The sequence below is a fragment of the Coregonus lavaretus genome (assembly GCF_964263955.1).
Source record: "Coregonus lavaretus genome assembly, chromosome: 3".
Classification (NCBI taxonomy): Eukaryota; Metazoa; Chordata; class Actinopteri; order Salmoniformes; family Salmonidae; genus Coregonus; species Coregonus lavaretus.
The window spans coordinates 50518071-50536625 of record NC_139990.1 but is presented as its reverse complement, the minus strand read 5'-3'; the positions used below and the strand labels follow the sequence as shown (position 1 = coordinate 50536625).

The following is an 18555-nucleotide window of genomic DNA, read 5'->3' as shown; positions in this document are numbered from 1 at the left end:
TCACGCTGTCAAACAACCTTTTTGTATTGTTGCAACTGGCGCAACAATTATACGACATTATGTAGACTACAACAGTTCCCATGTTCCCCAGCCAAACTACAAAGAGCAACATGGCAGGTCGGTGAAATTTGCTATATTAGCAAGATGGCTAGCTGGCTCGTTTTATGCTTGATTCCTCTGTCAAGCAAACACTGGAATTCTGATAATGCTAGTGTATGATTCATTTTAACTAAACATTGTATTGAACTCTAATTTTGTATGCATATTTTAATTTACCACGCCAAACTAATAATGTGACCTTGGATAAACATAGCGTTAGCCGATTTGTTTTAACTGCATGTCGCGTCTCTGCTTCATTCTTTTAACTCAAGCTCAAATCAAAATGTAGTAGTTTGATCATTAGATATCTCCAATCTGAATCGCTCATGTCATGGTAATTGTTGTTGCATTCCGAAGTCCACTGCTCTCTTCTGACTGAGCTGAGTGTAAACCTGGGCCACGTTCAGTTGTCGAACTTTGCAGAAAGAAATCCTATCAATTAGAGCTGATGTGATTCTTATTCTACATGTCAGAGGCATGTTTGTTCCAAAACGTTGTGTCCTGCTTACCCTGGTGTGTACAGCGCTGCTGTATGGGGTTGATCTTTTAGCTTCATCTTCAGTATTTGGCTGCCCACTGCTGTCATATTTACAATACTGTATAGACTCAAACTAATGGGTATATGACATGTCAAGTCATATAAGCCCAGCTATTTTGTACTTAGCTGTATCCTTACTACCTTCATCAATCACTGGATCATAGATAATGCATAACACAGTGTGTATTTGTGGCGCTGTAACTTAAATGTCTATTTGCCTCTCCTGCCAGGAATTGGAGCCTTCCTGAAGAATGCGTGGAATAAGGAGCCAGTGGTATTGGCCGCTTGCGCAATTGGACTTCTTGGTCAGTACATCTCTCAAAGTATACATCACAGGTTGTAATGCTCATATCTTACAATATGCTAAATTCAACTGTAGTTACACCTTATGGATTCTGACATTACATGATAAACATAAAATAAACTATTGCGCACTACCCTTCAGCCCTCCCTGAATTGAGTTTTGTGTTCACTTGGTGTAACATATCATTGATATTTTATGTATTTCTTCCCAGCCGTCACTGTTCCATTAGTGAGTCCCTTCACGAAGTACTCAGGAATGATGAATGCAGCTGTGCCATACAACTATCCAGGTAAGCCATTAAACCATTATGAGCAAATCAATAAGTCTGGCCCTAGAAAGTTGGTGGCATAAACAAAACCTTTTTCCTCTCTCCATAGTCCCTGTGCGAAACAATGGCAAGATGGACGATGTCCCCAGCCACCCTAGTGACCCTAAAGGACCAAACCTGGACTGGATTAAAAGCCTGTAACCGTCCACATTCCCGTCCCTGTACAGACCACAGCCCGATGTTCGGTCTCTCTGTGTCTGCTTCTCAGTAGATTACCCTCAATAAAGATGCTTTATTTAATACCACCAACTTTGCTCTTGGATTCTGTTGGGATGTTATGTTGTCAATATGATTTGGGCATTTTTATGAATATTGTAGCATAAGGGGTTTCAATGTATTGTGAAACACAACACATCTTTTTTTTAAAAATAAAATTACTTATTCGAAAGGTATTCACAATCTCACTGGATTAATACACCTTTGATTCAATTCAGAAATTAATGTTAGGAAACCTACTAACCTAGAATGTATACAGCATTAACCTATTTCGTACTTTTATACAAAAGGCAACACACTTTAGAACTACAAACTACTATCCCTACACACACTTCAGACATTACACAATAAATGTCTGGCGGTCAATTGGATTTGAGGTGATGGATGACCATAAAAAAGGGGTGGGAAATTTAAATGAAACATGGCTTTGACATCCAGATTATTATAATAATAAATGTTTTAATCAGATTACAAAACCCTTTGATGTCATCCCCCGTTTGGGCAGTATTGGTTAATTATGCCACCTTTGGTCTGTGTTTTGTGCCCATAAAGCTCTCTGCTCTCTCACTCTTATCTATGGGTGTCCGTGTGTGTGTGCAGGTTACACGTCTTCCTCACAGGGCTGAGGACCCCTTTATAAACCAACCCCAGGTCACTGAGGAAGTCGAATACCACTTGGCAACACAGAGAGAGCGAGAGATAAACACCTGCTCCAAATCTACCGCTGAAGAATCTTTTCTCTCCTCTTTGTTCACCCGTTCTCTTTCCTCCTGGAATATGATGTGGAAAGCAGTGGTACTAGCTGTGTGTCTGCTGGTGGCTGGGCTGCAGGCGATGGACAGCAAAACGTATGGAGTGCAGCTGTGTGGTCGAGAGTTCATCCGAGCGGCCATCTTCACCTGTGGAGGGAGACGGTCACTCAGTGAAGGTGAGGCATGCTGCTGGCTGGACAAGCTTTCTCTCAGCTGGCTTATAGCTCAGTGTGTTTCTAAGCGTTGCACATCTTATTCTAGTCCAGCACTAATACACCAGATTCAGCTAATCAATGGCTATAAATTATTAGTTGAGTAGTTGAATCAGGTGTGTTGGGCTGGAACAGAAGTGGTGCAACTCTGGTGCCTGGAACGGCCCCTCAGGGTCCCTTCCAACAGGCCACCTCCTTGGGGGCCCCTGGCTGGTCCAGAGAGTTCCAGGAGGCTGGGGTGTTCAGCAGGCCAGCCCGCACCTTCATCTCAGAGGAGGTGCTGGATGCTCTTCGTACATCTGACTTTCTATGTGTTTCCCCAACAGCCACATATACAGTGCATTCGGAAAGTATTCAGACCCCTTGACTATTTCCACATTTTGTTACGTTACAGCCTTATTCTAAAATTGATTAAATTGTTTTTTCCCCTCATCAATCTACACACAATACCCCATAATGACAAAGCACAAAGTTGTTCTTATTTCTATGTGCAAATTTATAAAAAAAAAAAAAAGGAAATATAACATTTACATAAGTATTCAGACCCTTTACTCAGTACTTTGTTGAAGCACCTTTGGCAGCGATTACAGCCTCGAGTCTTCTTGGGTATGACGCTACATGCTTGACAAACCTGTATTTGGGGAGTTTCTCCCATTCTTCTCTGTAGATCCTTTCAAGCTCTGTCAGGTTGGATGGTATTTTCAGGTCTCTCCAGAGATGTTAGATCAGGTTCAAGTCCAGGCTCTGGCAGGGCCACTCAAGGACAATCAGAGACTTGTTTCCGAAGCCACTCCTGCGTTGTCTTGGCTGTGTGCTTAGGGTCGTTGTCCTGTTGGAAGGTGAATCTTCGTCCCCAGTCTGAGGTCCTGAGCGCTCTGGAGCAGGTTTTCATCAAGGATCGCTCTGTACTTTGCGCCGTTCATCTTTCCCTCGATCCTGACTAGTCTACCAGTCCCTGCCACTGAAAAACACCCCCACAGCATGAGGCTGACACCACCATGCTGCCAGGTTTCCTCCAGATGTGATGCTTGGCATTCAGGCCAAAGAGTTCAATCTTGGTTTCATCAGACCAGAAAATCTTGTTTCTCATCAGTCCTTTAGGTGCCTTTTGGCAAACTCCAAGCGGACTGTCATGTGCCTTTTACTGAGGAGTGGCTTCCGTCTGGATTGGTGGAGTACTGCAGAGATGGTTGTGCTTCTGGAAGGTTTTCCCTTCTCCACAGAGGAACTCTGGAGCTCTGTCAGAGGGACCATCGGGTTCTTGGTCACCTCCCTGACCAAGGCCCTTCTGCCGCGATTGCTCAGTTTGGCCGGGCGGCCAGCTTTAGGAAGAGTCTTGGATGTTCCAAACTTCTTCCATTTAAGAATGATGGAGGCCACTGTGTTCTTGGGGACCTTCAATGCTGAATAATTTTTTTGGTACCCTTCCCCAGATCTGTGTCTCGACACAATCCTGTCTCGGAGCTCTACAGACAATTCCTTCGACCTCATGGCTTGGTTTTTGCTCTGACATGCACTGTTAACTGTGGGACCTTATATATACAGTTGTGTGCCTTTCCAAATCATGTCCAATCAATTGAATTTACCACAGTTGGACTCCAATCTAGTTATAGAAACATCTCAAGGATGATCAATGGAAACAGGATGCACCTGAGCTCAATTTCAAGTGTCATCGCAAAGGGTCTGAATACTTATGTAAATAAGGTATTTCTGTTTTTATTTTTAATACATTTGCACAACCTACAAAAACATTTGCTTTGTCTTTATGGGGTATTGTGTGTAGATTGTTGAGGACATTTTTTTATTTAATCAATTTTAGAATAAGGCTGTAATGTAACAAAATGTTGAAAAAAGGGAAGGGGTCTGAATACTTTCCGAATGCACTGTATGGCCACACTTATTAAGAATTTAATCTGTTTATGAAATACATAAATAAAATAGATTACATTACACTAGAAAAACGTTATTGTCAACCCAATGTGGAAGTGAACCTTTGGCTTTACACATAAAAACAAAATCAGAGCATCGGAGTGCTTTATCATCAAGAACATAGACTACTGAAACTATTGCCTACAGTAACATTCTATTGATTATGTGCATAGGGCCTTATAGAATAAGGAGTATAAGGCATTTGTAGCCACTCAATTCCACTGAAGCCAAGGAGATTTTATTTAAAATACCTGCAAAATGGTTTGGTTGTTCAATGCGAAGATGAACACCGGGTATAGTGATTAACATGTTTATTGAAGTTTTCATTTGGAAAGAAATACAATAACAGGTATCAGGAATGTGTGTATTTGTGCGGTTTCTTATACTGTGACCATGATTGTTGTGTGACTCGGAAAGGCAATGTTGTTTTAAAGAGAAAAAAGCTACAGATGAAGTAACAAAAAATACAAAAAAGAAACATTAAAAATATTAAAAGAAGACCAAAATAAAAGTAAGAGCAGAGGCAATTGTTTAGTTCTTAAACACTTATTTAAGAGAATCCTGAATATAAGATCCTGAATAGTCACCACAGCATCATTGTTCTTTTGCCTTGTATAACTGGATCCCATTCTCATATAGCTAGATATTTTGACATTGAAAGGTCATATTTTGTCGGCGGTTAGGACGGTGAAAATAAAAGGTGCAAGGTTAAGGAAAAACTAAAAGGGAAAAACTAAGTTAAACAAGATCAAATGTTTTTTTTGTGCAATTTGTACAAACACAAGTAAGCTTCAACTGTGTGATTTCACTATACTCAGTATTTCAAATCAACAGCAATGTTATTTATTGGGTGTTAGAATTCCCATAGCAAGAAAGTCAATCATTTCACAGGCTAGGTTAGAGATGCAACTTAATATGAGGAGAGCAGGAACTATACACTAAGGGCCGGAAATCAGAATAAAGATCATACAGAGAATCTCAATTTACCCAGCAACATATTTCCACCCTGAATCTCTCAACTCCAGTTTTCTAGATGACGGACAGACTAGAGAGATACCAGACATGGAGAAAATGAGAGAAAAATACTATTTTCTACATCTAGTTTACCATTGACACTTGCTCACACACTACACTGTTCCACTTTCCAAATACTTTCCTCAACACTTTCAAAGTTAGACTTCTTCATCAACACAATCATCAGTCTTCGCTCCTTAAATAAGGTTCTGTACAGTTTGCAATTGGTAAACGTGCAGCTAAAATCTACTAGGTGTTAACAATCTGTTTGAGTCGAATTCAAAATAAATCGAGAAGACACTAGTAAAAACTCAAACAAGAGCTGAATACATCACTTCTCTTATACTTTTATCCCTCAACACAATGCCAATTTCTCAAACCTATTTTCCATGAAAACCCATCCTCCAAACCCTCCACTGTTTCTTTCCTCTTCTACCTGTCCAATACAATATATGTACAGTACACACCACAGAATGCATTGTTACAGATGTAGGACCTTAATTTTACCCAGTTGTCTACCACAGGAAAATAATCCTGCAGCAACAGGAAATGTGAATTAATCTACATTTTTGTAGGGGTTGATAGATTTTTCGTTAGGGCAAATCAAGTCTGAAATTTAAAAGTGGAAATTACAAACATTAGAAGCCTTTTAAAAACGAAAATACACTACAAGTTTGTATTTCCTGCTTTTCAGGAAAATTCTCAGCAACAAAAGAGTGATCAAATGAAGATCCTACATCTGTACTGTTGCTCCTTCTTACTTCTATTAATACCTTAAAGTAGATAAGAGACTCTTGAAGGTAAATGTTCAATACAATCTACACATCCCAAACTTGCAGCAATAGCTTTGCAATGCAACATATTTCTGTGTATAACAAATCATATCAATTGCCTTCGTAAATTGATCAGTTGATCTTAAAAGTATAATTCCTTATACAAAGTACATTAAAACAAATTATTATTTTAAAAATATTGGTGTTTAAACTTGAACTATTTCCTACCCAACGTTGTGCTGATGACATCAGTAAGCAACTTCCATTGCAACATCAATAAACCTTTTTTAAATCTCCATACAGAGAACATGTCAATTAAGTTGTACAAATGTGATAAATCAACATTTACATTTTAAGTCATTTAGCAGACGCTCTTATCCAGAGCGACTTACAGTTAGTGAATACATATTTTTTATTTTTTTATACTGGCCCCCCGTGGGAATCGAACCCACAACCCTGGCATTGCAAACGCCATGCTCTATCAACTGAGCTACATCCCTGCCGGCCATTCCCTCCCCTACACTGGACGACGCTGGGCCAATTGTGCGCCGCCCATGAGTCTCCCGGTCGCGGCCGGCTGCGACAGAGCCTGGATTCGAACCAGGATCTAGTGGCACAGTTAGCACTGCGATGCAGTGCCTTAGACCACTGCGCCACTCAGGATTGAGTGATTGGTAGGTCTGCATCTATTGTGAAAATAAATCTGCCTAGCTAACAATGTGCTTAAAAATACTCCTATTGAATCCCAACAATGGAAAAAAAACATGACAAGTCTTCAACATGTTTCGATTTCCTGGATCACACACCTCTCCGCAAAAACTCTCTTCTCAAAAATCTGTCCTTTAAGACAATTAAGACAACATTAAAACTATTACCTAACTATAGCCTGCTACCAGGAACCAGTCCCTGAACGGGTACAGACAAAATAACATAAAACATTTTCTACCAAGGTTACTTCTAGAAAAGTGTTGTGAAATGAAAATAAACATAAAATGATAAAATGATCTTATAGTCAGTAATGCCCAGGGCTGTTGGACATGCCGACAAAATGGCCTTCCTCTGTTTGTGTTTTTACTAACATCGCAGTGCTCTATATTCCAACTCCCGCTATAATTCTCAAATACTAAGGTGGATTTTTTTTTATTGAAGATCTGATTCACCAGCTGAAAGCTACATCTCATTTTGTCCAAAGGGTCTTTGACAATCACTGTAATGTCACTGAAATTTCGGCTTTGATTCTTCTATCATCAAAATAACACCACATAAGTGTCTGTATTTTGAATTAGGCCTGATTAATACACATCTAATCAGCCCTTGTAAATAACCAACATGAACAGAAAGGTTAACGTAGGGCTTTCTCTTAAGGCTCAACAGTTGAGAACTCAACCAACACAGTTACTGGCCTCTGAGAACAAATTCAAAACACATGAACGTTTCCTTATTAACACCTCTCCATTGGTTGCCTGATCAAGGAGACCATGTCCTATTCGATGATTGGTGCAGAGCGATCGTTGGTCACCGTCTTTCTGAGTCGGATATGGGCAAATGGGTTGGTCCTGCAAGGGAGACAATGTGCATATCAGGCATGACAGAAGCTTAGACACGTTTATCGACAGGAATGTATCTAAAGTGGACCAGGGTTGGTGACTACTGCAGTGCAGTATGTCTACTGTATAAATAATATAATGAATGCATTTACCAGGTTGGTGAGGGTGGAGGAGAGGCGAAGTCTGATGAGAGCTGTAGTAAAAGGGATAAAGATCCTAGTGTTATTAGCCCATTACATATCATATCTACATTATATTCTGTCATTATAAGCCATCTATACCTCTTGCATCAGCATTGACAGAGCCGGTCGGTTAGAGGGCCCTGCCCACTCTACCCCTTCACCTCTGACCTTCGGCCTCAGGCTGACCTGGTTGGAGTCGGCCATGCTGTAGGGGCGCGGGCGGAAGGTGCTGACCCTCTGAGGGGGGAACGAGCACTCCTCCTCAGACTCAGGGGTCAGGGCAGGCAGGCCAGGGGAGACCAGCTTGTCTAACTGACCCGTACTGGTGCTGTTGACCTTAGAGAGGAGCGGGGAGCTAGAGAGAAACAAGTAGTAAATGGTTCATTTTCCAAGTGTCTTGCTCAACTCAACATCCTTAATGACAACAACAGGCATATTGTTCTGACATTTCAGAGTAAGGAAGAACGGAGGAAAGTGGTCATGCTAACTCATCAACTGTACTGTTGATCTTGGAGAGCAAAGGGGACCTAAGAGGTGGTAAAAGATTAGGACAGAGCCTAGGCAGATGGAAAGAATGAGTGAAGGTCATTTCTTGTTATTCCTCTCTAAGGGCCCTGTCTTTTTGCTTGGCATGGAAACATCAAAATGACATTGACACAGAGAGAAATAAAAGCAGAAAAGGGGAAGGATGCCATACAGTGCATTTGGAAAGTATTCAGATCCATTAACTTTTTCCACATTTTGTTACGTTACAGCCTTATTCTAAAATTGATTCAATTAAACGTTTTCCTCATCAATCTACACACAATACCCCATAATGACAAAGCAAAAACTTTTTTTTAGAAATTTTTGCTAATGTATAAAAAAAAATAAAAAAATAACTTATTTACATAAGTATTGAGACCCTTTGCGATGAGACTTGAAATTGAGCTCAGGTGCATCCTGTTTCCATTGATCATCCTTGAGATGTTTCTACAACTTGATTGGAGTCGACCTGTGGTAAATTCAATTGATTGGACATGATTTGGAAAGGCACACACCTGTCTATATATATAGGTCCCACAGTTGACAGTGCATGTCAGAGCAAAAACCAAGCCATGAGGTCGAAGGAATTGTCCGTAGAGCTCAGAGACAGGATTGTGTCGAGACACAGATCTGGGGAAGGGTACCAAAAACTTTCTGCAGCATTGAAGGACCCCAAGAACACAGTGGCCTCCATCATTCTTAAATGGAAGAAGTTTGGAACCACCAAGACTCTTCCTAGAGCTGGCCGCCTGGCCAAACTGAGCAATCGCGGCAGAGGGCCTTGGTCAGGTAGGTGACCAATAACCTGATGGTCACTCTGACAGAGCTCCAGAGTTCCTCTATGGAAATGGGAGAACCTTCCAGAAGGACAACCATCTCTGCAGCACTCCACCAATCAGGCCTTTATGGTAGAGTGGCCAGACGGAGCCCACTCCTTAGTAAAAGGCATGACAGCCCGCTTTGACTTTGCCAAAAGGCACCTAAAGGAGTTTCAGACCATGAGAAACAATATTCTCTGGTCTGATGAAACAAAGATTGAACTCTATGGCATGAATCCCCATCCAACCTGAAAGAGATTGAGAGGATCTGCAGAGAAGAATGGGAGAAACTCTCCAAATACAGGTGTGCCAAGCTTGTAGCATCATACCCAAGAAGACTCTAGGCTGTAATCGCTGCCAAAGGTGCTTCAACAAAGTACTGAGTAAAGGGTCTGAATACTTATGTAAATGTAATATGGTTTAATACATTTGCAAAAAAATCTAAAACCTGTTTTTGCTTTGTAATTAAGGGGTATTGTGTGTAGATTGATGAGGGGGGGAAAACAATGTAATCCATTTTAGAATAAGGCTGTAACGTAACAAAATGTGGAAGAAGTGAAGGGGTCTGAATACTTTCCGAATGCACTGTATCTGTGTCAAAGTGTCAGTGATCTCTCTCAGCTTCTTGTGAATCAGCCAACATCATCACTGCCAGTTTGTAGACATCACTGTGGTACTGAAAGACAATAATGTTGTTGACAACGCTGCTGATAGGCTGTTAGATCAGAGTCAATAAAGGGAAGGGTGGAGACCATAGCGGAAGGATTTCTAGAGTTACAGTGTCAAGATTTAATCATAATTCTGCAAAGTTGACTTCCATTTAAGACAATAACATTTTGAGGAATGATCATAACAGTTTCTTGTTTCTATGGTGACAGACCTGCTGTGGAGGGGATCCAAGGTGTTGGGGTAGGGCTGAGTGTAGGAGAAAGGGAACCAGCCTTTCCTGTAAGGAAGAGAGGGAGGAATTGTGTTGGTATTATCCATATATATAACCTAGAAAACCCATGGATTGCCTGAAGATGTAATTTCAGAACAGTCCTCAGTTGGTGTTTGAAGAATTGTAGACTTTTGTACAGATGAATGGTGGGTTCTAACTCTTACCGTCCAGTCCGTTCATTCTGGCCATAGTGCCACCCGTCTCTGGGCTCAGAGATGAGGAGGCTGAGAGCATCACCTGGCAGAAAGTGAAGTAAGCAGGCCCCGCCCCCTCCACTGCCCTCTGACCCCCCAGGAGCGTGGGCAAATATGGCTTCCACACGAGACGGGCTGGAGAGAGGTAGAACTCTGTCTCTGGGCAGAGTGGAACCTGGAAGATAGAGAGAGAGCGGGACAGAGGAGAGAGGGAACGTGAAATGAATTAAATAGACATCACATTTGGAAAGAAAAGGACAAGATGGTGAATAAAAAGTGAAGGGGGGGTATCAAAACCTACCCATAAACACTCCCACCCGGGCCTCGCTGACCGGTCTCCTAGGCAACGGCAGTGTAGACGTTCCATACATCTCCGCTGCCTTCATCAGCATGGGATTATGGGACAGCAATGGTGTGTTCCCTCCTCCTAGCCCCCCCTGGTGATGCAGCGAGGGGGTTATGGCTCTGGAGAGAGGTGCACTGTGGGGTAGTGGAGGACTGTGAGGGGCACTGAGGGACAGCGGCAGGGCCAGGCCCTGTAGGGAGGAGTAGGATGGGGAGCCCTGGCTGAGAGAAAGCACAGTGGAGGGGATGAGACTTGGGGAGAGGCTGGAGGTGCTGGTGGCCAGGAGGAGAGAGGACTGCTGGGCTTGGCTGGAGCCAACCATGGAGGAGGTGGATGAAGTAGTGGGAGTGTTAGCAGTAGTGATAGCATTAGCGCTTGTGTTGTTGTTAGCATTGGGGATAGCTGAGGCACTAATAGGCGTGCTGGTCTGCTGGGTGGAGCCTGCCCCACTACCTCCAATGGCCCCTCCAGTGGCAGCGAGGGAGCGGAATGTCTGGGGTCCGGGGGAGTTTTGGGGAGGGGGGGTGTCACTCTGGGAAGAAGAGCGGATGGGCCTCTGCTGCTGGGAGCCACCATTCAACAGGGGTGGGACCTCCTGTACTGACAGCCTCTGAAAGAGAGAAATGGTAAGAGAGAGAGAGAAGACAGAGAGATGAGAAGAGACAATGGAATTTTGCTAAATTACTGAAAACCATCTGAATCCTGTCTAAATAATAGAATACCCTAATCTTATAATCATTTCACTTTGTCTTATAAAGTACATGTAATTCAGACGTTTGTCTGTGAATTCCTACTAATGAATTGAAACCCCTTGCTCTCACCTGTTCTGGCTGTGCAGCGCCCAGTTTGGCGTGTCGGAGGAGCTCAGCTATCCCAGATGCCCCAGAGCCCTGGGGGGCGGTGTGACGCAGCAGGTTTAGTGCCCGTTCAGGTAGTCTGGTTGGCTGGGAGCATGACTGTTGCCATGAGGACAGCTTCTGTGACAGGAGCTCTCTCACCTGGACACAGGGAGGAGGAGAGGCAGGTTGGCCGTTGGATGGGGGTCAGGGACAGAGAGAGTGTGTGTGTGTGTGTGTGTGTGTGTACCTTGCAGTGGTAGTTGATGAGCAGCTTGGTGACGGAACACTGGCGGTCCACCAGGAAGCAGTATCGTCTCCTCTCCTCCGTCAGCGCCGAGCGGTAACCCACGGCAACCAGCGTGTCCAGCTCAGCCTGACGACGACTCATCAGCTCCACATACTGACAGAGAGGTTAGTAAACACACACACATACACAGATGTAGCATAACAGAGGCAGCGGAGAAGGAGATATGTGACCTTTATAATACACTGTAAGGAGAGGCACAACAGAGGGACCAAGAGGAAGAAGTGACATCATATCCTGTCTGCTGAGCAGCGATAAACTAAATCCTTAACCTTTTCTTCCATCGTCCACCCCCTTCTTAATTCCTGTTTTCTCATTTCTAAGATTTCTCCTCTTTCTCTTCCCTATCCATTTAGTTTTACTTCAGTAAGGACTGTGGAAGCCAAATCAGCTGAGACAGATTGCTGTTTAATCTCATCCATACGTACACACACACAAACACTTGACTGTGCCTTGTAATGCTGAGTAAGATGCTTTAGCCTGGTGGTGTTTCCAAGAAAATCCCACACAAATATCTGTGTCAAAACACCATTGTAAGTGTTTCACCAATACACAACTGCACCTTTGAAACGTTACATACAAAACACTATTGACACAAAATGGTGTAGTTTGATGCCAGTTACCTGCATCTCCCTATCTCCGTACTTGTTGGGATGGCGACTGCCCTGGCTCTTCCTGCGCAGCTTCTTGAGCTGTGATTGGCAGCGCTCGATAGATTCTGACTTCGACTTGCGCTCACTCTGATATTTCTTCAACGTGGCCTGAGATCGAGAGAGAACGGAGCGAGAAAACAGAGAGCAATAGATAGAAAAATTGTTACAGTCAGAAAAGGGGTTGCGCTGTACAGAGAATAAAATATTTTAGAGAGAAGGAAATATTTTTAAGGAGAATACATAGATAAACTCACAGTGAGATATTTAATATCCAACTCCAGCTTTTGTTCCAACTGGGACAGCAGCTCAGAATGGAACAGCTTCAACTGTAGATCATATTATACCATCATTCATACAGCATCACAATATTTAACAATCAATCATATCACCACACACGCACACACGGTAAACACTCACCACGTCCTCCAGTTGAACCTGAATCTGCCTGTGTACCTCGGCCATCTGGAATAACGTGTCTCCTGGAATAATAATAATAAATAATATGCCATTTAGCAGACGCTTTTATCCAAAGCGACTTACAGTCATGCGTGCATACATTTTTGTGTATGGGTGGTCCCGGGGATCGAACCCACTACCTTGGCGTTACAAGCGCCGTGCTCTACCAGCTGAGCTACAGAGGATACAGAGAATACGTCATCAACACAGGGATACAGAGAATACATCATCAACACAGGGATACAGAGCGGGATAAAAGAGCTGGGAAAAAAACACTTTAAATCATATGTTTTGACTTCATGTTGTCTGTATGTCAAATATTATCTCTGAGGTGTTGGATCAATTAAGTATTATTTTATCTCACCTGGAGCTGTTATCTGACTGAATGATTGTATCTTTCAACTTCTCAGACTATGATGTCAGCTGTAGGTCTGCCAATGAGGTAAAGGCTGTGTGTGTCTCTCTCCCACAGCACAGTAGTTTGTGGTGTCTGGCATCTCTCCCTCCTGCTCTCCCCCTCCCCGACTGTTTGCAGCATTACAATGAGATCATGTGGTGTTGTTAATCTCTCAACAATGATCCCACTCTCTCCCTCTCCCTCAGTTCCCTCACGCTCTCTCTCTCAGCTCCCTCCCTCACTTACTCCCTACTTTCTCTCTTCCCTCCACTCTCTAGCTCTCTTCTTTTCCCATAGTCCCTTAGTTTACCTCTCTTAGTACCCCCTCTTTCTCACCCCCCCCCCCACCGGTCTCTCTCTCTCTCTCTCTCTCTCTCTCTCACACACCCAGTCACTCACCCAGTTCTTTGGACCCTTGGCTGTCGCTGGCCAGTTCTCCCAGTTTGACCAGACCATCGAAGTATCCCTTAGCTGCCACCGTCACTCCTGAGAGGAGAACCCGTTTCAGTGAGCGGCACTATGTAACAAAGACCCTCTATACACTATCCCTCTAAATGGGCTTTAGGATTGGGCCTGGGTGGAATGCAGCTTCTATGCCAGAGACACCAGAGAGGCATCATTAAAATGTCCAAACAAACATGCCCACCCAACGCCACAACTCCACTAGATATACTATACCACACATTATAAACCGGGTGGTTCGAGCGCTGAATGCTGATTGGCTGACAGCCGTGGTCTATCAGACCGTATACCACGGGTATGACAAAACATTTATTTTTACTGCTCTAATTACGTTGGTAACCAGTTTATAATAGCAATAAGGCAGCTCCGGGGTTTGTGGTATATGGCCAATATACCACGGCTAAGGGCTGTGTCCAGGCACTCTGCATTGTGTCGTGCTTAAGAACAGCCCTTAGCTGTGGTATATTGGCCATATACCACACCTCCTCTGGCCTTATTTCTTAATTATACAGTATACTGTATGTCCACACCACTCTCTCTCACCTGTCAGGGCTTTCTCATAGTGTTTCCCCATGGTCACAAAGTTCTTCAGACTGGGGTTGAACTGGTCCAGAATCCCCTACAACACACATGACAACAATAGACAATATTCATGTCTCCTCTTCAACTAACCACTTAGTCACAGTCTGTGATCATTGCTGCTAGCAGACTGAGTTTCAACAAAACCGTTATATAGGGCACTCGCCTGACTACATCTACAGACTGATTCATTGCTCTTGGAGACAACAACACTACACACTGTACCTTATACACGTTTTCTGTCATCTTGTTGACCTCATCTGAACGAGACATGGTGTTTCAGAATGTTTATGTATTGTAGTCTCCTCCCCTGTATGTTAGGACATCAGGCTTTACAACAACAGACTGAAGGCCCCTGGAAAAACAAAGATGGAGAGAAATAAGTGTTGGCAGGTAGCCTAGTGGTTAAGAGTGTTGGGTCAATAACCAAAAGGTCGCTGGTTCGAATCCCAGAGCAGACTAGGTGAAGAATATGTCAATGTGCCCTTGAGCAAGGTACTTAACCCTAATTGCTCCTGTAAGTTGCTATCGATAAGAGTGTCTGCTAAATGACTGAAATATAAAATTAATTAAAGTATAAAGACCTTCTATGAGAAGTCTAACCAGCCACCCAAGAGGAGAGATATTCAGGCCGAGGTGGTCGGAGGTGACCTGAAAATCCAACTCACCCCTACAGAGTGCGATGGAGGGTATTCATCAGTGGTCTACGATCCATACAGGAGGCAAGGACCAGACCGCTTATCCCTAAACTACAACCCTGCGTACCCAACATGTTTGTGCTGTGACCCATCTTTTAGAGTTGTTTGTGACTGTATTAAGTCTATTCCCAAAACTTCTAGAAGTCCTATGCCGTGACCCAAGAGGAATCAACCACAGCCCACCAGTGGGTCCTGAGCCAGTCTTTGGGAACCCCGGCTGCTCCTCATCAAGAGGGTGACCTTCCAGAGCTAACGGCTGGGAATGTTGACTTTATGTCCTGCTCCATTATCCGATATGGGTCAACATTTTTCCTGTAATCTCTTTAGGATAACAAAGGAGGGCTGTAAGGGGAAAAGCTGAGTTGAGCGAGACTTTAGCCATTTAATCCTGGGGGGAATTCTGTCGCCGAACAGCTTGGTCGGTTCAGCGCCGGTTCTCTCTCTGTGGTCCGATGTTTATTCAGCGCCATGACACTTGTGCCTGGAGTTGGAAAAGTCCATTGTTCTTATCTGAGGGGTTATGACTGGTCTGGCACAAACTGATAGCAGAAACCTTTGGGTTGCCCTAACGTAGGGTAGTGATAAAGTAATTGGTGGACTCAATCACATAAGTTAAGAAGTGCCGTGTTATTCACATCCATATGGAAGCAGGAAAAACAACCTCAGGGCCTGGAATCAAAGCAAAGGAGGGTCTGACCACTGTTTTAAGACACGTTTTGGTCATAATGTTATTGTTACGTGTGACATGTTTTTCTTTCTCCCAATCTTCCTTTGTAGTGTGTGTGTGTAGTTCAGAGTGGTTGTTCTGTTTGTGTGTTCTGGTTATTACAGGTGTGCTGAGTTGCGGCTGACGATGGTGGGCGTGGCTTCGGTCCGGAGTCCTGGCAGCTGTGGTTGAGTGACTGATTGACTAGAGTATATAAACTGTTTGCCGTGTGAGCTCAAGAGAGAGAGGGGGCACTTTTTGTTTGGCTGTTTGTCTGAGGATTTGGTTATTGGTTGTTTTGATTTATCTTTGTTTGTGTTCCAGTCTGTCCTCCTGCTGTGTTCCACCCTACCTGGGTCCTGGAGAAGGGAAAGGTAGTTCTGCCCATGGGTGTACATTCACATGTAGATAACCCACTGTTTTACACACTAGGTTAGCCGGGCGGGTGTCACCCCTGTATTTGTGGTAACAGGTAGGAAAGCGGGTTAAGGCTTAGAGTGTGTTAGGAAGGATTAGGTGTGTAGAAGAGGAGGGACCTTTTGTTTATTTTCATTACTTGGACCCCGTTCCCAAACATTCCCTTCTCTTACCTTGGTTTGTTTGATTGGTCTTTGTTTTATTACTGTTTCTTTATGGCTGTTATATATTATGTTGTTCAGTACCTTACTAAACGTCCCCAGAGGGCTAACATTGAGTTCTGGTTGTTGTGTCTGGTTATTTTAGTTCGTTACACCCCACATTTCTTCCTCATCCATCTAGTTTACATTGTGTGCACGGGCATTTACGTCTCCTCCTCAGACGAGCTACACCCGAGGGGAGAACGTAACAGTTATCTTTCATATGGGGGGGGGTTACGTTTAACTTCATAACTCCGACGCAGAAGTGATTCCAGATGTATCACATGACCTAAGCAAAATACACCAGGGTATCACTGTATAATACATGGTGTCTGCAGTGGTGGAGCACCTACTGGGAAAAAACATCATTTGTTACTGTGAAGTATAATCCAATTAAATCAAAGTTTATTTGTCACATGCACAGGATACAGCACGTGTAAACAGTACAGTGAAATGCTTACTTGCAAGCTATAGCACACTGAGTAACAGCTCATTCTAACTGCTCCACTATAATGCCTAACATCCTGACCTCCTGAGTGGCGCAGTGGTCTAAGGCACTGCATCGCAGTGCTAACTGTGCCACTAGAGATCCTGGTTCGAATCCAGGCTCTGTCGCAGCCGGCCGCGACCGGGAGACTCATGGGCGGCGCACAATTGGCCCAGCGTCGTCCAGGGTAGGGGAGGGAATGGCTGGCAGGGATGTAGCTCAGTTGATAGAGCATGGCGTTTGCAACGCCAGGGTTGTGGGTTCGATTCCCACGGGGGGCCAGTATAAAAAAATATGTATTCACTAACTGTAAGTCGCTCTGGATAAGAGCGTCTGCTAAATGACTAAAATGTAACATATTACATGACACAATCAGAAGGTTTGTAATATAGACCACTTTATGCAACGCTTGTGTCATGCTTATGACACTTCATAACATGGGTTTGTGGAAATAGAGTGGGAAGACTAGACATACACTAATACTGTGTCTTAGAAATAATTATAGTCATTCAAGTTCTATTTTGTAAACCTACAGTACTCTCGCCATGATGAATGGCACTCACACAAGCCTCTTCTCTCTAGTGTTACAGCACAGTGGCCCTCGTGTCGGACCTACACACACATCTGACCTCACTCAACACTAAGGCTCACACATGCTCCTTTCAGACAACATCCTGTGAGTGTGGCATTCTGCAGCATGTCATGCATTGGCTCATTTGTTGATGTCAGTGGATGGTCATTGGGCAGACCGACATGTATTGGGTAACACTGACAGGTCAGGCTGCTGTTGAATAGACCTGATGATATCATTTGATTCCACAGATGTATGGGTTACAACTCTGTACAGTACAATTGACCTCCTATGGACTTTTTGCAAGTACAACTATTGTTACCAATGTTCAAGGAGGCTCTGAGCTTATCTTATAGAGGTCCTCCAGCGATTAAAAAAAAAAAGGTTTCATGTTGAATATGAAGTATAAATACAGTAATGTCCACACACTTGAGGGTACATTTTTTTGGGAGCAAAATAGTACTTTTTAGACACAACTGAAAACGTCAAGGAGTAGGGCATTCAAGGAGTTACCCTTACAGAAAAAACACATGATGTATAAAATCCAGATTTCATGTGAAATTTCACGTGAACTTGTTTTTGGAACACTTCACATGTGATCATGTTTTCATGTAATCACATATTTCTTTCCATGTTGTCACATGTTATCGCATTAACTTCACATAAGATCACATGTGGTTTTCTTAACAATTCACATGTGATCACGTGAAATTCATGTGGTTTTTCGTAAGGATTGGTCTGATGGTCTGAGGTGATGTCATCGGCCTCCCCCCTTGCTTGAGGAACAATAGAGGAGCAATAGAGAACAAGAGAGGAAAGGCCACCACTTGTGTCATGTCATACCTGGATCACCTATTGAGATGTGCCTTTTGTTAAGTAAATCAGGTGTTGCATGAGGTGAAAAGGAGACTGGAGTGGGCCTAATTGGGTTAAGAAGAAGTGCACAAAGGCACCGTATCAATATCTGAAGAAATCCAATGAAGAATTTCATTGATTAATATCCTATTGTTGTAAATCAGGAAACAACCCAGGACTTCTTTCTAGCCAACTCAACACACTACCTCTGGTT

General features: G+C 43.4%; 2 protein-coding genes across 2 annotated transcripts; one reads left to right on the top strand and one right to left on the bottom strand.

Moving 5' to 3' along the window:
• The first annotated feature begins 69 nt into the window (after positions 1 to 69).
• Positions 70 to 1514, top strand: LOC311117135 (NADH dehydrogenase [ubiquinone] 1 alpha subcomplex subunit 3-like). The gene is made up of 4 exons (XM_084157488.1): positions 70 to 117; positions 868 to 942; positions 1153 to 1230; positions 1319 to 1514. Exons 1-4 carry the CDS (start codon positions 81 to 83, stop codon positions 1408 to 1410), a joined length of 282 nt encoding a protein of 93 aa, XP_084013614.1. The 5' UTR covers positions 70 to 80; the 3' UTR covers positions 1411 to 1514.
• A 6134-nt stretch (positions 1515 to 7648) lies between these two features.
• LOC311114321 (BAR/IMD domain-containing adapter protein 2-like) lies at positions 7649 to 12990 on the bottom strand (the record flags this gene model as incomplete). The annotated part of the gene is made up of 11 exons (XM_084157177.1): positions 12931 to 12990; positions 12768 to 12839; positions 12484 to 12621; positions 11804 to 11956; positions 11539 to 11715; positions 10673 to 11327; positions 10342 to 10546; positions 10118 to 10183; positions 7994 to 8249; positions 7865 to 7905; positions 7649 to 7721 (listed from the first exon to the last, which is right to left on the bottom strand). Exons 1-11 carry the CDS (start codon positions 12973 to 12975, stop codon positions 7649 to 7651), a joined length of 1881 nt encoding a protein of 626 aa, XP_084013303.1. The 5' UTR covers positions 12976 to 12990.
• Positions 12991 to 18555: the final 5565 nt, after the last annotated feature.